Source organism: Scleropages formosus, chromosome 7, assembly GCF_900964775.1.
Source record: "Scleropages formosus chromosome 7, fSclFor1.1, whole genome shotgun sequence".
Classification (NCBI taxonomy): domain Eukaryota; kingdom Metazoa; phylum Chordata; class Actinopteri; order Osteoglossiformes; family Osteoglossidae; genus Scleropages; species Scleropages formosus.
The window spans coordinates 17,164,235-17,187,453 of NC_041812.1; the positions used below are offsets into that span (position 1 = coordinate 17,164,235).

At 41.8% G+C, this 23,219-nt stretch overlaps 3 protein-coding genes across 4 annotated transcripts; all 3 read left to right on the forward strand.

The window, feature by feature from the left end:
* The first annotated feature begins 242 nt into the window (after window positions 1–242).
* Window positions 243–6,406, forward strand: coq9 (coenzyme Q9 homolog (S. cerevisiae)). Of its 2 annotated transcripts, none has more exons than XM_018739254.2 (9): window positions 243–348; window positions 1,958–2,183; window positions 2,940–3,075; window positions 3,394–3,536; window positions 3,851–3,935; window positions 4,149–4,253; window positions 4,799–4,954; window positions 5,348–5,401; window positions 5,880–6,406. In XM_018739254.2, exons 1-9 carry the CDS (start codon window positions 291–293, stop codon window positions 5,913–5,915), a joined length of 999 nt encoding a protein of 332 aa, XP_018594770.1. In that variant the 5' UTR covers window positions 243–290; the 3' UTR covers window positions 5,916–6,406. The 2 variants fall into 2 exon arrangements, with proteins under 2 accessions (XP_018594770.1, XP_018594771.1); XM_018739255.2 differs by having other exon boundaries at window positions 1,976–2,183.
* A 2,354-nt stretch (window positions 6,407–8,760) lies between these two features.
* On the forward strand, window positions 8,761–12,816 carry polr2c (RNA polymerase II subunit C). Its single transcript, XM_018739298.1, has 9 exons — window positions 8,761–8,988; window positions 9,220–9,269; window positions 9,371–9,439; window positions 9,680–9,732; window positions 9,860–9,988; window positions 10,159–10,210; window positions 10,450–10,618; window positions 10,800–10,874; window positions 11,431–12,816. The coding sequence occupies exons 1-9, from the start codon at window positions 8,903–8,905 to the stop codon at window positions 11,573–11,575; spliced, it is 828 nt and encodes a 275-aa protein (XP_018594814.1). The 5' UTR covers window positions 8,761–8,902; the 3' UTR covers window positions 11,576–12,816.
* Window positions 12,817–14,022: 1,206 nt separating this feature from the next.
* On the forward strand, window positions 14,023–22,844 carry kiaa0895l. Its single transcript, XM_018739257.1, has 7 exons — window positions 14,023–14,237; window positions 16,089–16,835; window positions 16,946–17,089; window positions 17,589–17,721; window positions 20,388–20,693; window positions 21,040–21,137; window positions 22,313–22,844. The coding sequence occupies exons 2-7, from the start codon at window positions 16,116–16,118 to the stop codon at window positions 22,472–22,474; spliced, it is 1,563 nt and encodes a 520-aa protein (XP_018594773.1). The 5' UTR covers window positions 14,023–14,237; window positions 16,089–16,115; the 3' UTR covers window positions 22,475–22,844.
* The last annotated feature ends 375 nt before the right edge of the window (window positions 22,845–23,219 follow it).

Sequence of the window (23,219 nt, forward strand, 5' to 3'; positions counted from 1 at the left end):
TTTTCTTTTTATTTCCTTGTGAGAACCAATTTTCGTTGTGAATTCTTCTTACACAAACAAGAAAAGCGATGAAAATCAAACAATTAAAACACAAAGTTGAACTGAATCCAATACAGCAAGTGAACTCGTGGCTGAATAATTAATTTTAGGTTTTAGACGTGAAAAAACAACCCTTCCCAAATTTCTCCACCCCTCCGGGGAGCTGCTGCGCACGTAGTGACGTCACAAACAGTGAGCGTTCTCGTCACGAACGCGCACGTTGTGCGGAGCGTCGCGGGCTCGCGGCTGATATGGCGGCGCTACTAAGAGGGCTGCGAGCCGGGAGTATCCTGCGGGGTCTCTGCAGTGGTGAGCCTGGGTCCGAGTGGACTCCTTTGGGAGCCGTTCTTCGAGACGCCGAGAAGCTAGGGGTTTTATAGTGTAGCAGAGGGACACTGAACTGGGCGAATTGGGCACCTTGGAGTTTGTGGGGCAAAGCAAGGTGATTGAAGGGCAGTTAGTTACTGATGATGTGATGGTGGACGGCGGCCCGCGCACGTCACTTTCTTTTACACTTTTTCACTTCAGTTCACGCTTCTCTCTCCGTGGCATTTTTACTAGCCATGTCACAAACGTAACGGCCGTTTAACACTCACGTCATGCTGCGACTTTCTTGCGCCAGGCGAATCTTTGTCTGACTGTGTGTACTGTAATTCCTCGCGTTACGAACAACAACATTGGAACCGGAATTCTGTTCGTTACTCGAATTGTTCGTAAAGCCAACGTCATTTGACCTTTTAGCCGGGAAAAGCTACATAATACAGACATCCCTCATTTGCATGTTCGGTCTGTACATGATTCTTTCGAGAAAATTAAGACCTTTTTTATATAATAAGTAAATGCACCTGTTTCTCACATAAGAGTTAATGACTTACGTGTTGTTCTGTAGAATTCAGATGGGTGGGCAGCCACTAGCACTTTGACCCAGAGGTTTTTATTTTCCTCCCTTTTTGCCTTGAATTGTTCCTTTCCTCTGTGGCTGGTTGGCGTATTTAATGTATTGCCAACCTTTTATTTGCTCCGATCCTTTGTTCAGTGCTCTCTGTGTCACTGTGTGAGAAGAGTGTTCTGTAAAAATGAATTGAATTGAATTAATTCCCTGAAATCACCCTGCTAGATGAATACCTGTTGTAAGGGACTGAATAACAATTATTTGTGGTGGGGGGGGAAAACAATTTTGGAACAAAAATGTGTTTAATGAAAACAAAGATAAAAGGTATTTTTTTGCACAACACCAGAATATTTACTGATGGTCTTTGAATTGGGACATGCAACTTACGACAGCCGTCCCTTCAACCTCATTACCTTAATTTTGAGTCCCAGCATTTGGCTGTAATGTCTACGGATGACATTAACCAATTTAAAATTACTGAAAACGTTACCTACACCACCCTGAATTCAATACCATTGGTTGACCGGTTCATCCTCTTCTGCGTGCGCAACATTTGTCACCATTGCCACTTTCCACTAAATTTTTTTTTTTATACACTATCAGAAAAAAGTTAGTAAAACAGGCTCTTAGCTGAGGGTTAAGTTCTGTGAAAATCTTGTCAATTTTTCACGGTTTTTTCATTTTAATATTTTTATTCATGCTGTGCATAAAAAAATAGGATAATAGAAAATACACATAGTTTCTCTTCAGAAATTCCTGTTCATAGCTGTTTCCTGCTCGGCACCTTGAAATTGATCACTAAAATTAATCAGATTTTTAATGATTCATTTGTTTATACAACAGGGTACTGTTAGTGTATCAATCAAGAGTAAGTACCTTTATGAAAGGTGCTGTAGCAGGAGTGTGGTTGCAAACTAGAAATCTTATTGTAAGACAAGAGCCCCAACCACTACTTCACCTTCTCACTCTGGTAGTTTATATTTTTTGTAGATTATGCAAACCCACTCTGTGCTATGCCTTCTCCAGTGCCCGTTCCTCTGGCAGGCGGTCCCCGATACAGGACAGTGCAACGCCGTGTTCATCAGGCAGCCGTGCTGTACACACAAGATTACTCCAAACCCGACAGCACGTCGTCATCCTCCACATCATCATCATCCTCATCTTCCTACCATCAGCATTACCAGGCCCATGCCTCTGAGCAGGAACCAAAGATACCTGGTTCTGAAGCAGAAGGTCCACAGCCAAACACCAGGTCAGTTTCCAGCCTGGCGGGGGGGTGTCTCGCAGGGTTGTAGAAACATTGTGAAAGTGTTGTGTTATGGAGGCAGATGTTATCCTGACTGACGGAGAGTTTTTAAAGATTTTTGATAATGAAATGTGTTGTCTATCTAAATGATCCCTGTGGTTGATCAGTTAAGTTCTGGGATGCAGCAAAAGTCCAGAGACCCTACAAGCCTGCTACAGGATAATCACTGATTCATCTTTATAGCTTTGAACCATTATTTAGCTAACATCTTTGTCTAAGGCACCTTACAATGGTAACTTTGAATATCAAGCGACTCACAATTGTGAGGGGAAAAAGTTTGCAAACCCTTTGGAATCATCTGAATTTCTGCATCAGTGGTTCCTAAAATATGGTCTAGATCAGATCACATTTTAGGAGCCATTCATACAGAAATCCATGTAAGTTCAAACAATTCAGACTTTTTTCCACAGCTTTAGTTATTTACCTATTTACACGGCTGGGAGGTTTTCATTTGAACAGTTCATGGAAAGTACCTTTCTCAAGAGTACTACAGCAGAAGTGGGGATTTAAACCCAAGTCCTTTTATTTGATGACAGTATTTACAGTAGATCGCAGTTTATCAAACCTCCACTGTGAGACCTTTTGGTAATAGCAACATTTAAGGAGGTGCAAGAAGTAAAGTTAAACTGATGAATCCATGTACCCCAATGTCTAATTCTGACATGCCTCTTCACCACTGTGATGCCCTGTGCTATCCCAAAGCTATGCAAACCAGGACGGGGAGCAATCTGAAGATTACGAGACAGAGGAGCAGCTGCAGACACGCATCCTTGCTGCTGCTCTAGAGTTTGTCCCACAGCATGGCTGGTCAGTAGAGGCTATTGCTGCAGGAGCTGAGGTGAGCAATTGAAAAGAGAGGGAGAGTGAGGGAACAAAGGTGAGGTGGCTGATGAATTCGGTCTGGTATGATAATATGAGGCCATTGTATGACATTAAGGGCATTTTTAGCCCTTTATACTTCTTTGTTTTGCTACAAAAATACGTTCTTGCCTATACCGGATAAAAGTAAAGTTACTGCTTTGTTACATAATACAAAAAATAGAATAAACCAAAGAGAGCTTTTCTTACTTGCTGTAGTGTATTATACCTTATCTGAGGCATCCTCTGTGCCATAAAGTATGCTCTATCATTGTTTTTTCCTTGCCCTGTCTGCCAGACCCTGGGTCTGTCTTCAGCCTCCAGTGAGATGTTCACCAATGGGTCCGGCGACCTGGTCCTCTTCTTCGTTGCCAAAAGTAATGCCCAGCTCACAGAAATCCTAGCAGAGCAGCACAACCAGGTGCAGCTGGGCCAGGCTGAGTGAGTGACCCTTCCATGTGGGTGTGCACACATATCAACACTCAGCCAGGGCATCTTGGTGTGGGGAAACAGACAAGGCAGTACATAAGAGTCCTGAGATTGATAATCTGGTGCTGGGCTCAAGGAAGAGGGGTATGGCTTATTAATTACAGTGTGGGAGCACAATCAACAGAATCATTGAAAGTATCCATGCATACTGGCATATTCACAGTTTCATAAATTAATTTGCTTACGTGCAAAATGTTTAGACTGGAATTGAAAAATTTTTTTGTTCATGCAATCCCTCCGCTGTTGAATGTACACCTGTATTACAGACCAAAGAAAACTGCACAGTTTCTGAGAGATGCTGTGGAGACCCGACTAAGGATGCTTGTCCCATACATCAACACGTGGCCACAGGTATTTACGGCTCACTCTTCAACCATGACCTGTGCTCTAAGTTTATGTAGGTGGCATACTGTCCACTCCATTACAAAAAAAGGTACATCGCTGATGGCTGACATAGAACATGTGACATAGGTATATTGTGGTTTGATTTATTTATAGTTGTTTCTGGGTAACTTCTCAGCTTAGTTGGAGTCAGAAATATTTAGTATCAACTTCACCCTCCAGGCCATGAGCATCCTGCTGCTTCCTCACAATATTCCGGACAGCCTGAAACACATGTCCACTCTGGTGGATGACATCTGGTACTACGCTGGGGACCGCTCAACAGATGTGAGTGGGTCCTCTCACCTGTCCAACCCATCCCCCCAACTCTTCCTTACACCTTTCAATCACCACCTTCCTACTGTTCGGCCTGCCTCAGCCCAGGTTACTACTACCACCACCTATTTCCTTAGTCGCATTGTTTTCTCCCCTGTTGCTCTTCTTCCTTACCTCACCTTCTCCCTTTATGTCTTTCTCAGTCAGTCATGGCACTGTCTCCCTCTTCTCAAAAGCTTAGAGTTCTAGTCCTTGCCATCCCATGTCTTTTCCTCAAAACTTCTCCCAATGTTTTTGGGGCTGGGTAACCTATTGAACAAATAAGTTGTAGGAAATAACCCTCCAGCTCACCCAGTATCTCTAGGGCCAGCCCTTGGTTCTCGTTCCTCTGCTTGCTTCCTGTCTCCCTCCCTTAACCAAATGGGACAACTTTAGGTTATCTCATGGTGCTTGCTGTCTGTGAGCAATTTTATGATTGTGTTTCCAAATGGATATGAATGAAAGGATTTGTGGAACCTGATCCTGTACTACCCCCTGTCGGCTTCTCTCACTGCCAGTTGAATTGGTACACTCGCCGTGCTGCTCTGACTGGGATCTACAACACCACAGAGCTGGTGATGGTACAGGACTCATCCCCTGATTTCCAGGACACCTGGACCTTCCTCGACAATCGTATCCAAGATGTTGTTAATATGGCTAACACAGTCAAGACGGTAACTGGAATTCATTGCCATAATTAATCCCATACATCTAGGTGCTTGTTGACCATAGGTGTTCAAGTTGCATTAAATTATTAAATATCTGCTCTGTAAATCTAAGATTGTGTCTGTTAGGATCTAGTAGTCACTTTCATTACATCAGTCACATATTACCTTTGTTACATGGGTTTATGTCGGAGGGTAAATAAGTATTCACAGTATGTTAAAGTTAAAATATTGTTGTGGATACTTTTTGACTTAGTCCTCCTATATAGAATTATTTTTACAAACAGTATAATATTTGTGGTTATGTTTATTAAAAATCTGTGCAAAGTTTGAGCTTCCTAGATGTAACATGTGTGAAAACTTACCTCAGTAATCCCACTTTTTTGTGTATATGACTTTCAGGTTCAATCAACTGGTGAAGCTGTAGTGCAGGGGCTCATGGGAGCTGCTGTCACAGTGAGTTTTTCTGAGAGCATGATGTGCAAGTATACTGAAAGTTACATGGCACATAGTATCTTTTGATACTGCTCTGACCCTCTTGAGCCAGTTTTTTTTGATGTGTTTGGACTTGACTATTTTCTGTTCATATCCTATGGAAATTCATATGAGTCTTCTTTTAAAAAGATGGATATGTTTGAGGCCAGCAGGAAATTAAATTGCAAGAAAATTACCAATTATTTGAGATCTTCTTTACTTTTTTTTCCACTTTGGAGGATTTTAAGTGTCTTAATGCCGGCTATCAGTGTAAGGGCAACCTGTCTATTCGAGACTGTCATTTTGAAGGGAGCGATTACCTCAATAAATGTGATGTACTCTGCAGTCCTTGCATATAGTTATTTTGGAAAATTTTTAAATCACTGTTTGTGCTGGCATGAATTTGTCATTTTTCTTGCTTCCCTTTTTTTTTTTTTCTTGTTTTTTCACTCTCTCACAGCTGAAGAACCTTACAGGACTAAACCAGAGGCGATGAGACGAGGAAAAGACCTTCTTGACTTTGGCCTAATGCCTTCAGACCGCTGCACTCTCCCATCCTAGTAGGGTTTGGTCTGTCTGTTCATCTGTCTGTCGACCCATACAGCAGATTCAAAGATATTTTTTTTTTTTTTTTTTTTCAGTATCACCATTACCTTACCATCTCTCTCTCTCTCTCTCTCCTGATGCCTGTAAGGGTTATTTCAGTTATAGCTGTGCTTTTGTTATGTGGTTGTTTTTCTTCCTCCCCTGTAGGGGAGTACTGAAAGGAGTATTGGACTTAAGATCTGGCCCATCTGTCTCCAGATAGCTTTAGTAAGAGATGCCAAATTTTAGTCTTTCCCCAGAGGCCCCATGCCCATCTCTCTTGCTTTAGACAGTAAGAACTGGGGTATGCGTGCTGCAATAGAAATGTTTATATCTAAGATGTTTGGTTTTCCCTTGCTCTGTGAGAGCACTGCAAATAAAGCGCACACTGTGTGTTCTTTGCTATGTGTTTGACCTCACTTTGTCCTCATGTCAGAAAAAAGAAGTGAAGGATACAGTAAAACTGCATGAGCATGACTTGAAAGCCACTCTCTCGAACTTGTGTGTATGTATATATACGAGAAAAAAGTATTGATTGACTTAATTCTGAAATTATTTTGGACTAAAGTCAGACTACAACTCTTGAAACCCAGTGAGACTGGGAATTGGGCCCAGTCTACATTCTTTGTCCAGCATATTAAGTGAAGATTTTTTTCCCCGTATTTTTGTGCTCATCAATAATTCAGAAAGTAGCAGTTGTCACTATGCTAATGTTCTAGTGACAACCGAAACCAGCTTTTGTTTAGAGGTGGGTCAGGGCTGATTTGTACTCTATCAGTTGGGTTTCCATACACAAACACACCTTTAGGTTAAAATTATTTTCTGCATAGAATCCCTATTGACAGTGCAACTTTAAAAGGAAAAATACTCTGAGGTAACATAAAAATGGACATCCTATCTCAAACTTGCCTATTTGTGCAAAAATCTTTGAAAACCCTGTTGAGAAACAATTTAATGATCATTGACAGCCACAAACCTTTTTCACTCCTTCCAGTGTGACTTCAAGAAAACTACACAGCACAGAAACTGCACTAGTAAACATTACTTTAACCTCATAAAGGCAGCTGATTCTGGATCCCTCTCCATTCAGTTCTTGTAGATTTCAGCACTGTTTTAAACAGTTGAATAGAAATATTGTTCTGAGTTAAGCATTTCCTGTCTTGAAACTCTTAGAAATCAGTATTTGTCTCAGAGTATCTCGTACCTTACCTTTGCTTTCATGCTTCTCAACTTTACTTCTGAAGTTGTTTGATGTCAAGTATTCCTCCATGCTTAGTACTGGGCTGTCGTCTTTTTGATATCTATATGTTTCACTTGGTCACAGATTGTCACATGGCTTGAGCTATTATTTTCAGGCTAATGATACTCAAATCTACATTTATTGTAAATTTGATGTTGAGGTAGCTATCTCCTCACTATCAAATTGTCTCTAATATTGTTGTGGATGGCTAAAACTCTCTACATCTAGTGGTAACAAGACTGAAGTTGTATTTCTTGGCATTCCCCATCACTTAATGTAAATGCTGAACCATTTAACTAGAAGTGTATGAAATTTTAAAAATCTGGCAGTACTATTTGATCCTTGCTTCACATTTGATACATACCTGCAGAACTAACTTTTGTCACCCAAAATACATTGCCAGGCTCAGTCTCATATTTCCATATCTGTTGCTGAAAAGCTATGTAACAAATAGGTACTATAATGCTCTCCTTGGTGATGCCTCAAAATCCACCCTAAACAAGTGGATTTTCTTATGGTTTTACTGATTGCGCACATAAGTAATCAAAATTAACCTAACCAGATGTTGATGAAAGTTGTGTTATTTCAGGATTAAAGAAACTTATAAGTTCTGAGGCCAGAGCAAAATTCTGGGAGACAATGTCCACTCAGACCCCCAAGTGCCAGCACTGATCCAATGCATGGGGTTGCCTTACACACACTGAATGTTTTCAGGACATACTCTGAACCACAGTGAGCATAGGTCAAGCAGTTGATGAAAACTGAAAGAATGACAAATACTTCATTCTACGTTTATCCATGGTTTTTGCAGAACCTAGTCCTTGAGTATTTTGTGCTACAACTTTACTTTTAAGCTTTTACTGAGACATATTCGTTGGATTTGTGAACAAAGCGCGTTACGAACGGGCCTCCGGTCCCAGTCATATTCATTGACGACCCAGGGTAACCACTTGCCTAGTGCAGGAATGGTGTATGGAACCTATGACACCCTCACACACTGTCAGGAATTTAAAGCCACCAATCAATCCATAACACTTTAAGCACCTGAAGAAAACCTACACAAATTGAAAGAGCATGCAGTCAACACGGAGCAAAATTCAAATCTTTGCATCATCAGCCAATCACAGGTGCGACTTTTATTTGCACGTATATTGTAGAAGGGGTCCTGCTCTCCAGTGGGTCTGGGGTTCGAGTCCCGCTTGGGGTGCCCTGCGACGGACTGGCGCTCCGTGGGTGTGTCCCCTTCCCTTCCCTTCCCTTCCCTTCCCTTCCCTTCCAGCCTTACACCCTGTGTTGCCGGGTTAGGCTCCGGCTCCCTGCGACAAGTGGTTTCAGAGGATGTGTGTATATTATAGTATTTATAAAGAATTATTATACACATAATTAAGATATACTAAACGCATTAGTAGTGTTCAGTGACGTATGTAAACTATTTTGTGTGTTGTTCATACAGCGCAGCCCGTTCGAATAATTTGTTCCCGGAAGTTCTCTAGGATGACCCGGAAGCTAAAGGATCAACGCGACAGTACGTAACGCGGGAGGAAAAAGTTCCGTTCGTGGTGCAGGGTCGTGTTGTTTTGGTGGTTAATTTTTTTTATTTATTTTTTTTTGGCTCTTTTTGTTGGTTCCAGAAATCTGTGTTTACGTCAGCTTTTGCCATGCCGTATGCCAATCAGCCGACGGTGAAAATTACAGAGCTGACGGACGAAAATGTCAAGTTTGTAATTGAGAACACCGACTTAGCGTGAGTTCATATTCATACTGTTACTGTACGTCGATTATGCGGTTATTTATTATTGCATAATTGATGAGTAGCGTTTACTATGTTGTTTATTTTGTTATGCTACCTGTAGCAGTACAGTGAAAAATGCAGTGGAGTTCGTGTTGGGATACACTGACTAGTCTGTCCGATGGAGAGAGAGAGAGACAGTGACTGTGAGTGACTGATGTCGGTTGTATCACGTTGGTGTTGCAGGGTGGCCAACTCACTACGCCGTGTATTCATGTCAGAAGTGCCGACAATAGGTGATTTTTGAAAATTACGTCTTTTTTATTGTGTTGTTTTTGGAGTTCACGTTTGAATTATTATTAGTAGTATAATATTGTTTCGGTTATCTGTTTTTCAGCCATTGACTGGATTCAAATCGATGCAAATTCTTCTGTTCTCCATGATGAGTTCATCGCGCACAGAGTTGGTGAGTTCAGACACTCCTCACTACGGACCCTAAAATACCGAAAAAATTAAAGCAGCACGATGTAGTTGCAGTGTAGGTCACCTTGGTGAATGAGGTGAGGGCTGATAACACACATGTTCATTGGAAATCGCTTTTGAGAAAAGTGTCTGCTAAATGAAGTAACAAACGTAATTCTTTGGGCTTTATAATGTAATTGACTTCTTGCTGGTAATAACTGCTAATTATAGTATTGCTTTTTAGGTCTTATCCCCCTGACCAGTGATGATATTGTGGATAAAATGCAGTACTCCAGGGTAAGTCTTTACAGTGATGGTGTAAATTCTCCCAAACCTTTGTGTCTCACAATGGAGAAGAGCTACACTGGACACTTCAGTTTTTCTCGCTCTTACACATGGCCATTTTTCTCCCCCCCCCATTCAGGACTGTACGTGTGATGATTTCTGTCCCGAGTGCTCAGTTGAGCTTACGCTGGATGTGCGCTGCACTGAAGATCAGACACGACATGTGACCTCCAGAGACCTCCTATCCAACAATCCCAGGGTCATCCCAGTAAGTAAAGAGAAAACATTTTCACATATAGTACCCTTATATGGCCATTCATGCACATTCTTGCACCCAGTCCCAGTCACAAACCTATAGTTAAATGGTCACTGGTACAGATATAGATGTGTGTACCCAAGTGAAAGAGCAAATTTGATTTTGTGTCTACTCTTACCTAGGTGACCTCCAGGAGTCGGGACAATGATCCTAATGATTATATTGAACCAGATGGTGAGTTTCGAAAGTGCTTCCTGATCTTTTCACTTTAGTGACTCTGTTTGTTTTCTTCTGACTTTCTCTTTCCTTTGGTCAGCTGTTGGGTCTTGTATGCTCTCTTTGTACAATGTATGAAACATGGTAGCCAAAATAAAAACTTGTACAGAAAAAAATTAGACATTAGAACATACTACTTGTGTCCTAAACTGTAAGTAAGTACTTCACACTCATGCTGTCATTTGTCATCCTTCCAGACATTTTGCTGGTGAAACTGCGGAAGGGTCAAGAGCTGCGTCTCAGGGCTTATGCTAAGAAAGGTTTTGGCAAAGAGCATGCGAAGTGGAACCCCACAGCTGGCGTGTCTTTCGAGTATGACCCAGACAATGCTCTGAGACACACAGTGTACCCACGCCCAGAAGAATGGTATGTGCTGAGTGTGATGGGGAGGGAAATGTATAATTCATTTTGTATTTAACAGTGTAAAGGTTTTCTCTGTGCTGTATGTTATTTTTGTAAAAACACTTTAAATCAGGCTAAAGTTTTCTGCCAGCAATGAATAATTCTTACAGTCTCTAACAGTCAGACCACCTTCTTACTGTTTCAGGCCCAAGAGTGAATATTCAGAAATTGAAGAAGATGAAGTTCAGGCACCCTATGACCCTAATGGCAAACCAGAGAGGTGGGCAACACTTGCTTTAAGTAACTTACTGTTCTGTCATGTCCATTTAAAAAATTAGCCCATTGATATTATTCCACTTTACTTTTTTAGTACCAAATACTAAGCACTTCATTCATTCATGTTGAAAATATTTGTTCCTATTTGCTTTATTTGAAATGGCAAACATGGTATTTACAGGTTATTCATAATTTGTAGTTTTATGCAGTAATTTATAGTGTAACTATTGAATAAATTTTTTATTTTGTCATTCATGAATTTGTTTTTGAAGTGTGTGTGTGCTTAATACAGAAACTATATTCTGTAATTAAATCATTTATCCAGTATTTAATTATTGCGTAACTTCTGAAACATGAAGTCACTAAGTAGTTGACCCATGAGATCATTAAATTGATATTTTTTTATTTCTTTGTACAGATTCAAAACAGTCATGTTTAACCGTTTCTACCATGTATATAGTATCTGTATGCATGCATCTTTGTAAAGTTTGGGGAAACCCATGAAAGTACAGTGGTGAGTATGGATGATGGCATTGACAGAAAACTTCATTCTTCCAAAGGTTCTACTACAATGTAGAGTCATGTGGTTCATTGCGACCGGAGACCATCGTCATGTCCGCTTTGGCCGTTCTCAAGAAAAAACTTAGCGACCTGCAAACACAACTGAGCCATGAGATCCAAAGTGACGTGCTCACCATCAACTGAGAAGTGCTGCAGATGTGATAGCATAGATCTATCTACTGACACCTGGACTGATAGATGTTTTCCCTGACTATGTACGGGAAGCTGCACCTCAACTCAGTATTCAGTCAGTCCCCATTGAGATCCATTCCAGTATGGCATTCGCACTTTTGTGTGAATATTAATTTTTGGAGTGTCTCGGGAACTGGGGTTAAAAATTCCCTGCTACCACTTTTCTCAGATGTTTCTTTCTAGACTTTTTGTATGGGGGGGGGGATGGCATACAGAGCTGGTTTAAGCACAAATGTTAAACTGTTTATTGCAGCCATAAAATAAGAGCTGTAAAACATTAAGCTCAGTGGGTATATGCTGTTTGGCTTGGGTTTTTTTGGGTCACTTATTTACTGTCAGCTGTAAAATAAAATGACAACTTTTTATATAACCAAGATGTTTGATTAATCACATAACCTATTAATGTAGTTTGTTGTATGTAAACTACAACACTGCAGTTACTCTGTGATTGGTTAATAATCACAGTCAATAGTTTGGCTGCCCACACATGTTTTTTTTGGTATTTAGACCTGGTTCTCATGATAGTACATGGAAAAATAGATGTGTAGGTGAGACCCAGAAGCCTTTATAGTTGTTAGTGGTCATTGACTGCTCTCTCTGACTTCAGATTCTCTGTAACAGGGTGTCCAAAAAACCGACAGACCGTTCTTGCATTTGCTCTTATACCTTTTTCTCTACATAAGTAATGTTGGCAAACCAGTAATTATGTGCAGTGAGCTGGTCTTGAAATCCAAAAGTTTTGGTCTCCTAACAGGCTCAAGAGTTTTGTTTCCTTTCCCCTCCTCCCTTGTAGCTTTTTGTCCATGTAATATCCCAAGAAATTGTTTCTTTGAACAAAAGCATTATATGGTGCTGATTGTAATTTGTATCTATGTGTGAAATTCTGGGTCTAATTGGCTTATGTATCATGTCTTAAACACTTTTCTTAAATGATTGTACAGTGGTAAGAGCTCTGCAATAAGGATGTTGAGGAATTTGCTATATAAAGCCATGCTAAATTTATTTTAAAATAAATTATGTAATATTTTCCCTTTAAAAATGAGCGGCATGGTTTAATATGAGCACACAAATTCAAGCTCCAAAATGTGACAATTTACACAATGTTTTTGACTTTACTGACAACTTTGTCATTGTTATCCAGTGCAACTGTAAAGAATGCTCATTAAAAACCTGCAAAGTTACTTGGTGCTGGAAATGTATGTTTTGCAGTACTTAAGAAATTTGACTACAGACTATCGCCAGCAGACAGCAAAGTGTGTAGAGCTGTTGCCTTAAATGAATGGCAGAAAAGTGTTATTACAAGAACTCTCTTTACCAGCAGATCTTCAGAAACAAATTATGCTCATTATGTGAGAGAAGCCTGTATTTACCCTCAGATAATACACTAGCAAAACGTAGCTGAGCACATGAGTAAAAATGTGAGTAGCTTACTATACAAACCTGCTACTGTTCATCAATTTGTGGATGTAATAAGAATAATGTATTAGAAATGATAGAAAACATCAAAATTTATGGGTCTGACATTTTTTTTTCTATTTGGTCAATTTTTGAAGATTTTTAGGATGAATAAACAGGAAACAGTAAAAGTTGGGTTGTACAGTAAAAATGAATGTTTTGTGAAAAAATATACAAAGGAAGACGCTAGTAGGAAAAAGGAAATTATGCTCTGTGAGGCAAATGTCCTAAGGAAAGCATAAGAAAAAGGTCATATTTACTCATTTAGCTGACACTTTTCTTTAAAGTATACTTACAATGTTAGGATTACAATTATTCATCCATTTATAGCTCTGGATAATTTCACTGGAGAAATGTAGTGAGTACCTTGCTCAAGGGTACTGCAGCTGGAGATAAGGCTCAAACCTGCGACCTTTGGGTCCAAACAGACAGTAGCTCTAACCACTATGCTACCAGCTGCCCCATTTTAATCTTTTAGTTTTAGTTTTTGCAGTTGGGAACAATTTCTTAGAATGCTCTATGAATACTATGGTATCATGTAAGACTGGAAAGTGGTAAACAAGTTCCTGAATTGTGGCTTTCAGTCTGAGCTACGTGGATTCCTCCAGGTGCCCCGGTTTCCTCGCACAGGCTGTCTGTTTTTGCCGTAACTAAGACAAGTGAGTTGGTAACGTGTTTCAGGTGAATGTTGTGAATGACGTCTGCGATGGAGCTACGTCCCGTACAGGGTGGACTCTGCCTCGCGCCCTGTACTTCCGAAATAGGCAACGGAGCACCACGACCCTATGCTGGACAAGGGAATATTGATAATTAATGAACGGATGGTTATTCTTGCATTATTCAAACCGACAGGGCACACATACATACACGAGTCTCCCGCGCCCGCACTCGAGAGAGGCGCCTATGACGTCAGTACGCAACGGCCAGCACGCAAGCGACGCCGGCGCTGAACACACGGCGCGCTACATCATTTGCGGCGCCGCGTCAGATATTCCAACTCGACCCGCTTTGTAACCGCTATTTGGATTCAGCCCACAGCCTTGAGGCGGGTGTGCGAGCGCGAGGTTACAGTATCGACTACCGATCACCGAGTCGGCATGAATGAACACTCATTTTAAGCAGATAGCGGAGCGGGAGCCCGTTCTAAAACCACTGGGCGGTAAGTATTATCTTTATTTACACAATAACGTACAGTGTCGGGTGGTGCAGCGCGTGCTACACACATGTTGATACCCAAGTCACGTGTGCGTTCAGGTGTGTGTGCGTGCCGCAACACGGCGACAACAGGGCTTTTCTGGCCGCCGGGCGGGCGTGTGCGTGCGCGCGCGCGCGCGAGACCGATGGTCGGTGGCCGGTCGGGGTCGGGTGTGCGGAATGGGGGGGGATGGCTGCGCGTGTCGAGCTGCTCGCGGACGTCCGGCGGCATTCGATTCGCACGCGAATGCCTGACTGAGGCGAGGACAGTCCGGGAGCGTTGTAGTAGTCCATGATCGATATATACGTTTTGTTGGTATATACATACATTATAAAATCTTATACACGTGATGTTAAATATTTATGGTTTAGTTTTGTTCCAGGTAGACTGGTCACTGCCCCTTTTCTACAGCTAAAATCTTTCACTGAGTCAAACATGGTCCTTCCTTTCTCCACATTTCTCTTCTTCTGAGATACCAGACACCACTTTCTTTCATAGTCAGTGTCATGTAGTGATGTTTGTCATTTTTTACAGTGCTGAGTGAGACAAAACATGTCAGTATATGCTTTCCTTTTTTGTCAGCATTTTCTTTACCTCTGTCCTTTTCTTTCTCTTTCCTTCTTTAATTGTTTTCTTTCCCTCTCCAGGAAGTGTGTGTTTTGAGAGGAACAAAGGAAACAATGAGGAGTGTATGTTCTTAATTTGTACAATTAACAGTTAAGGCAACATTTTTTCCAGTTGCTGGAAATGCGCATTTAGTGAATTTGTGCCTAATGACAGAATGATAATTGACGGACTAACCAGGCCCACTCGGTACTAACTAGGCTGTGCTGCCGTGACATTGACTCAGTGACTGTATTGTTCCTTGTTTCGGTCTGCCAGTCCTTAACATCTCTCCTGCTTTGTTCTTTGTTTTATGACACTTTTATCTAGCCACCACACAGCGTTAGATTTATGTAGTGAGTGAAAATCGGGAACAATCAGATTTCATTCGCCGAGGTGGGCTGTGCATTCTTCAAGATATTAGTGTCCTTGGTGATGGTCCAACGTAAGGAACCTAGTCCTCCTTCGACCGGTTCCTTAGCTCCTGTGTTTGCCCGATCTTGTGTGAAGTCTGCGTGTTAACTTCCTCTGTCACACTTCTCCTTTTTCCATATGGCATGTATTCCTTTGTTTGTTCTATTCCTGTTCAATTTTGTGTTTGTTCTGCTGATTTTTCTGTCTTTCATCACAACATTTTGTTTAATCGTTTTTCTCTCTGGTGTTTAATGCTCTTCTCTGTCTCTCTTGGTTTGTTCTTATTCGTAAATCTTCATTTGTAGCGCATATTTCTGTGCGTTTCCGTGCGCGTGCGTGTGTGTACGGCAGAATTTTTCTCCTGTGAGGCTGTGGCAGATCTTCATGGAGGCTACTTTAACCTCACGTGAGTTAAATCTGATTATGCCAGTTTGCTGGAACATCAACTCTCGGGGTGCTCTGAGAACACATTCACAAAGAACTCATTCTTGCAGATAAATGCACATAGTAATATTTGTTGCATTGTAAGAAGCTGTATGATAGTGCTCTTAATATATAATAATGTCTCAGGTTGGCTTTCAGTTGTAGTTACTTCTGGAGAACAGTAAATATGATGTGTTTGTTGATTTTCTTGCTCAGATTTCCTTGCACTCACAAACAGGTTCAACTTTAATCACAATGTATAATCGTGCTGTGTGATTGTTTGCTGCATTTTGTGCATGTCACCTTGTTCTTTTGCGTGACTATGTATGTTCTGGAGGTGTGAACTTGATAACTTAATGATGCTATTTCTGGCAGGTGTGCTGAGGTGCAGTGCTGGAGGGGATGGTGCTGGACCCAGGGGAAGGTTGTGTCGGAAGGGCAGATGCAGATGGTGGCGCTGAAGATGACCTGGATGCCCTGGAGACGAACCACAAGCCTGACAGACCCCCAGCCAGACCCAGAGCCAGCAGTGTTACCAAGGGGGAGGCCAAACCCTACAATGGGCAGCCAGATTGCAGAGCCAGAGGTCTTGCTGGACCCAGTGGGGAGGGACGGGTCTGTCGGCGGGCTTCCACAGGGACGGCATACAGGCTCGAATCACGGCGACCCGTCAGCATGCATGTGAAGCCACAGCAGCAGCGGGGAGCGGAGCTCGAAGAAAGGCGTTTGCAGCAACCCCCTTGGCGCAGTGGCCAGGCACCCTGCCCTCCTGCCCGGAGCCTGACCAGCCCTAGCTTCACCCCTGGAGGCTGGATGCGCCGCAGTGAGAGTACCTTTGCCATGAATGGAGGCCTGGGTGCCACATCGAGCAGGGGACGCATGAGGCCTGCCACCTCCCTGCCCCACATCGCCCGAGTGAGCGGAACCACCCAACTGGCTGTACCCTCGTCACCCAAGGCCTCCTGCCTATTGGTGGCCTTGCGACCCATTAACATGGAGGAAGAACGAGAAGCGTTCTTTCGGGCAAACTTCCAATACGAGCCACAGTTCCAGTACGCTTCACAACAGCCAAATTCTGTGTTGGACAAATACAAAGAAGGCTCTGGCCTCTTTCTCACCCAGGTGAGACATGGAATACTTGTCCCAGTTTGTAAGTCTATATTGGCCATCTCTCTGGTCATCTATGTGACCATACGTGAGTCTGGACCAATTAATCCTCTTTCTCTCTCCAGGCAGTAGGGATCATGGAGTGTGTCCTGAGGAAGTTCGGTACATATGAGAACTTTGAGGAGGCAACAGGGGGTTGTGTGCTCCCAAAGAGCCGAGTCTGGGCAGCCGTGCGCAAATACTTGCAGAAGGAGGGCTGTGCAGGAGAGGTGAGACTTTGTGGACAAAGGTGGTTAGGAAGAGACTATTCAGACACACGCGCACACACACGCATACAGTCTGAAACCACTTGTCCCCAAACGGGGTCATAGTGAAACAGAGCCTAACCCAGCAACACAGGGCGCAAGGCTGCAGGGGGAGGGGACGCACCCATGATGGGACGCCAGTCCGTTGCAAGGCACCCGAAGCAGGACTCGAACCCCACACCCACCAGAGAGCGGGACCCAGCCAAGCCCGCTGCGCCATCGCGCCCCCCAGAGACTATTCAGTTGAACATTTTTAAAGAGGGGAGCAATAAACTCAGACACTAGAAGAAAAGCTGAGTTTTATTTATTTTACTTTAGTGTTTAGATTCTGTGGTGATTTTTGTTCATGTGTTTTTTCTGCTACTCCTTGCCCTTAAAAGCAGAACATGACTTAGTAAGGAGCAGGTTAATGTGAATGGTTGAGTTATACTGTTATTAAATGAGTCTTCCACACTAATCCCAGGTGGTGGTGCGTCTTTCTGAGGAGCTGCTGTCACAAGCAGTGATGATGGTGGAAAGCTGTAGGCCAACTCTCACTATCAATCTGTCCGGAGCACGCCAGCACTGGCTGGAAGGCATGCTTCGCCATGAGATTGGTATGATCCTTACCCCCATCCTTTCACTCTTAAACATGCCAAGCACACCAAGATCTGTCACACTTTTCTCTCTCTTGCTCACTTAACACAGACTTCAAAATGCTTTTCTCCAAAGTAGCATACAGTTCATTGGAAACAAAGGTATGTTACACAAGAGATAAAGAGCTTCAGATATAGACACATGATTTGTTTCTCTTAGTTTCTTTTTGCATGCACACATTATTCACGTAGCGGTTTATAGAAATGAGTGGGATTGGAAAATACATATGGAGAGTACAAAATGCATAGACGATCATAACAGGTGGTGTAGTACAAATTTATGTAACTGTTAGGAGTTCAGGAAAAAAATGTATTCTAAACAGGTGGATTTTCTGACCTTCCTGGAATGCTGAGAGGGAATAAGTAGTTCTGAGGGAGAGAGGAGGCTTTTAAAAAAAAAAATAAGGGGGGAGAATTGATGGACTTATGATTTTGGACGCTTTGAGAGTCACACCACAATGCAGCCAGAGGTGGAGGAGAGTACAGGCGGTCCCCAGATTACGAATGAGTTCCGTTCCTAAGTCTGACTGTAAGTCCGATTTCTACATAAGTCGGAATAGTTAGGTACAGTTCGTGTCTAACGTCAGTTAGTGAAATGTTTGTCTTAGATATAGTATATTGTGTACCTTTCGATGCATGAAAAACATTGAAGAAAGATTTCCGGATACACTGAAACGTCTTCAATATAACAATATAGTAGTAATAATAATAATACAATGTGATGATGATAAATGTAATTGCAGTATTTATAACAGAGAGAGAGTGTGCGTGTGCGTGTGTGTGGGTATAAAAAACATTTACCTTTAACATCCACTTTTCTAATGTTCGTTGGTGTTTCACCTTTTTCTGATCGCTTTATTATTTCCACTTTAGTTTAACTCGTTATCGTTTTCCTTTTCTTTGATGCATTACGATCACTTGCATCACATTTACACTTTGGTGCCATGGTTAAGAGTGTAAAAACAAAAGAAAAATAAAGCCAATTACAGTAATACACATGAGACACTGTTAACCGCAACGTGGTCCGTGTCATACTGAGCGGGCAGGAGACTGAGGTGGGTGTGTGTGGGTGTGTGTGGGTGTACCCAATCGCAGGATCTTTATTGTCGCTATAGAAGCGAGCAGGTGAGATTCATAGTTAGGGACAGGCCTGGGTCGGTCGATGCATAAATGTATTTCTTGGGAAGAATCGGATGTCGAAGTAACACAGGCAATGCAAGTGTCGGAAGTCGTGGATGTCATGAGCGGGAATGAGGGATTGAGGAGAACGAGGGACTTAGAAGGATGGGTAGTGTGTCAAGGGTTCACTCGAGCACTGGAGAGATGGGTTTCTCAAATGAGATTCCGCAACCAGGGTGTGCAGGTGCGACTTCTTTATACTCAGCTGCTCTGATTTCGGGCACATGCAGACGTTCAGAGCGAGATCGTGGGTGTGACAGCCGGACTGAAAAGAACAAAAGTTTTTGTCCTAGTTTGGGCTCACACGCCCACTAGCCAACAAACTGCTGTAGACGTGTAATTTTTTGATGTGCGTCACAAAGTAGCATCCGTTTGTTATTACAAACCGTTGTATGTAACTTTTTACAATATATAATTTTTAATATAATAGGCTTTACGGTGGGTGTTTGTAACTATGTGTTATACGTAAGTTGGACGTTCATAACCCAATGACTGCATGTAATGCTGTTGCTGGGGTGTAGGGAGTGGTTAGGGGTGATGGTCATTACAGTCTCGTAGGTTGTAACTAGAGTCTTAAACGTAATACTGCAGGCAGCTAATGGTGACAGAGGAGGATGTCAGGGGATGAAGACATAAAATTCCACAGCATGAGCTATTAGCTGGAGAGGCTTGATGGTAGATGTCAGAAAACCAGACAGGATAGAATTGGCAGTAATCCAGGCAGGAAACCATTATGGCTTGGACCACAGGCTGTGTGGAGTGTGGAATGAGGAATGAGATACAGGCAGATTTTGTGAATTTTGTAGAGGAGGTGTCTAAAAGACTGGGTTATGGCTTTAATGTGCAAGGAAAAGGTGAGACCTCATTCATTTGTTACTGCTATTTTGTTGACTGAAAAAAAGCAGATGAGATGACGGAGGTGTCCAGTGTGATAGTTTCCAACACGTGGGTGAACCTGCTGGGATTCAAGGATCTCAGGGTGAGTTATAGATTGTAGTCAGTCATCCGGATGGACGTCAGAGAGTTATGCAGCAATGCAATACATATGTGTGGGTTGCGGAAAAAGAGGAAAAGCTATGAATTGTGTGCAGACATAAGAGGCAATGACTGAGCTAACAGATCCAGTATAGGTGGAAATAGGCAGATAGAGAGTTGCATCAAACCACCCAGTAAGCCTTTTGTTAAAATCAAGCCATTTCAGTGATGTTCCTTTGATTTCAAGCTGTAAAGAAAGAAGGATCTGTATGTTGACAATGTAAAGTGCTGCAAAAAGATTTAAGTGAACTTGGACTGAATAAAGGAAGGTAGCTGTAGCATACTTTCAGGGATGGACTGCCACTCATTCATACAGAAAAATTGTTTCTTCCCAAAACACATCCTTTGCATGGAGGTCCACAGTTCCAAGAGACATGAATAGTATATTAGTGAGGTCTTTCTCTTCTCTTTAGGCACGCACTACCTGCGGGGTGTGAACAACAGCCTGCAGCCCTGGGCCAGTGCTGTGGGACGGAAGCAGTTTGGCCTGAAACCTGCCAACCCAACTGAAGAGGGGCTGGCCAGCCTGCACAGTGTGTTACTGCGACGACAGCCCTTCCTGTGGCGTGCAGCCCTGCTCTACTACACAGTTTACCATGCTGCCCACATGAACTTCAGCCAGCTGTTTGCCCACATCGCACGCTTTGTCCAGGACCCCGATGTGCGCTGGGAATACTGCATTCGAGCCAAGAGGGGTCAAACTGACACCTCCCAGCCAGGTGGTTATAACAGCACAACTGACTTGTTGGAGGGAGGGTGTTATACATTTCTTTCTTTCCATTAACTGTTGCCCCTTTCTACAGTAAAAATCTATACATTCAGAGCAAACCACAGTAGCATCAATCTGAATGTTGAAAGTAGAATCAGCAGAATTTACATTAACATATTACTCTGTTTTCCAGCACAGTATTATGGAAAGATGTTAGGAATTGCAAAGTGTTTGTCTTCTGTTGCCAGCAGAGAAGGGAGTATATCTTTACTGGAACATCTGTCAAGTTTCTTCACGTAAAACTTGTTTGTTTTTAATCTACTGTATCAATGTGTCTTTCTCCACGTGTGTGCCAGGCTGTTTCAGTAAGGATCAGGTCTATCTGGATGGCATTCTGAGGATCCTGCGACACCGGAGGAACATTGACTTCAAGATGCTCGCCTGTCTCGGCAAAGTGAGTGCTGCATTCGTACTCAGTGCTGGGGAGCATCTTAGCACATCTTTGATTTTGGTCTTATGTTGCTCCCACAGTTATTAGTTTTCTAGTATCAGTATTCAGTACAAGTTATTTTTGATATGCTGAGTTGAAATTTAACCAATTAAGACGGTTTTGATACCTTGAAATTAGTTTACAAATTGCACTAATCACACCTACAACCACTTTAAAAAAGGTTTGGCTACATTTACTAATATTCTGTATGGAACCATGGTGCTGGTTTGGTCTGCACTGCTCCTAAACAGAGCTTTGGTAGTCACTAAAGCTCTTTTTTTAATTTTTTATTTTAAATGTCACGCTGTCGGGTCCTTTTATATGCATTGCAATGTATGCTTCCTCACCAAACATGAACTTTTCTTTTAATGTGCCAAGACTGTTGCTTGAATAAGAGCTGCATGTGAACCCAGTTCTTTGTTCCAGAGAACTGGGATCAAATTGACAAAGTCACAAAGTGATTTTACAAAATGTATAGTTCATATGTTTTGTAAAGGTATAATTATTTAATGAGGAATAGAGCTTTTATAAGTTTTATTTATTTCTTCCCAACCTGGGTTTAAAAAAACATTGTATATTAACTTGGTAAAGACTTTGTAAGAGAAGAAAAACATGGTCAATACGTCGAGACAGTTAATGGTGGTCTTAGGGTCTTGGTTATCAAGACAATTGCTTTTAATTTTATTAAATTTGTTTTGTTTAACTTGTTAATGATTTTTTTATAATTTTTTTTCTTAAATTTATAGCTTGAGCTCAGCTATTGGTGAGTAGCTAATAGCTTTAGCTTGCAGTGCTTTCCATTACTTTGCCTGTCCTGTCGGTTTACTCCTCAGTCAGTTGTGAAATCAATAAACAAGAAATACATTTGTAGAGCCAGAATATGTAGATCAATGACATTGGCTGTACCTAGAATATTAGAAGTTCTGTTTCTGTAGTGTCAGGAAGCATAGAATTCCATAAAATGACAGATGAATTGGCACTGGGTCAATAAGATACTTTGTACAGAGTGTGTAGTGCAAATTTTTCTGCGAGGGAATTATACTGCATTTACCATCTAGTGCTGTGAAATATAGTAAATTATTTGACTTAAAATGTATGTCATGAAGATGAGCAAAAGGTATCTAACCATTGCCCCCTAGGTGTCATATGAGGATGTGGAGCGTCTCCGACGCCTAGCAGTTCTTCAGAAGACAAGAATTCCCCATTTCATGCAGAACCAGGAACGGTACCTGCAACAGCTAGACCACATTGTTGCAGTCAATGAGCTTGATGACACACAACTCCAAGAACTCATCCCCTGAGGATTCTGAATGCAGGTGGACCACGCTGTCACCTGGATATCATATACCTCTGCGTTACACCTGAACATCTTACAGAAACATGGCATATGCTCATTTGAATATCATACAAATGCCTGACATCACATATGTACCTACTAGTATGATACACAACACTGAGTATAATGAACATATTCTGGACATGTGAACAGAATGTCTTTACACATGTTCTGATGGAGAAATCCCAATTACCTCAGACACGATGTCATACATACCACCCCAGAGCTCACAACTTGGCTTAGTACCATTATAGCACTGTTGTATTCAGAGTACCTGTAATTCCTATTTGGAATTATATTTTAAATTTTTAACTTTTTTTAACTCTGTGTATTTACGCAAGTATTTATTTTTTATTTATTGAGATTTGTTAAAAAAAAAAAAAAAAAAGGAAAAACTACTCGAATGTTCATGAACCTAGCTTTATTTCTCCCTTTTATGGAGTGGATTATTTGAAAGCCTTAGATTATGTCATAGTGTTAAAACCCATTTAACAGCATGTGGAAACCCAGTCTGTTATCATGGGAATTCTTTATCTTACTGTCCACTGTTTTTATATTTGAATGTTTTTAGCTTAGTGCTTAACATTGTCAGTTGTGATTTATTGTGTGAGGTATAAAATGTTATGCCTTAAAAACATTCTTCAAAGAGCTCAAAATACCTAAGGGGTTGGGGGATCCTTAAGTTGAAGGAACAAAGTAGCAAAAACCTA

Bases quoted from the DNA above. Each gene is read 5' to 3' on its own strand.
- coq9 (XM_018739254.2), top strand. From the start codon at position 291: ATGGCGGCGCTACTAAGAGGGCTGCGAGCCGGGAGTATCCTGCGGGGT. The intron at 3,076-3,393 runs GTGAGCAATTGA...CCTGTCTGCCAG, and splicing joins CTATTGCTGCAGGAGCTGAG to ACCCTGGGTCTGTCTTCAGC. The intron at 4,955-5,347 runs GTAACTGGAATT...TATGACTTTCAG, and splicing joins TGGCTAACACAGTCAAGACG to GTTCAATCAACTGGTGAAGC.
- polr2c (XM_018739298.1), top strand. From the start codon at position 8,903: ATGCCGTATGCCAATCAGCCGACGGTGAAAATTACAGAGCTGACGGAC. The intron at 8,989-9,219 runs GTGAGTTCATAT...TTGGTGTTGCAG, and splicing joins ATTGAGAACACCGACTTAGC to GGTGGCCAACTCACTACGCC. The intron at 10,875-11,430 runs GTGGGCAACACT...ATTCTTCCAAAG, and splicing joins CCTAATGGCAAACCAGAGAG to GTTCTACTACAATGTAGAGT.
- kiaa0895l (XM_018739257.1), top strand. From the start codon at position 16,116: ATGGTGCTGGACCCAGGGGAAGGTTGTGTCGGAAGGGCAGATGCAGAT. The intron at 17,090-17,588 runs GTGAGACTTTGT...CACTAATCCCAG, and splicing joins AGGAGGGCTGTGCAGGAGAG to GTGGTGGTGCGTCTTTCTGA. The intron at 17,722-20,387 runs GTATGATCCTTA...TCTTCTCTTTAG, and splicing joins CATGCTTCGCCATGAGATTG to GCACGCACTACCTGCGGGGT.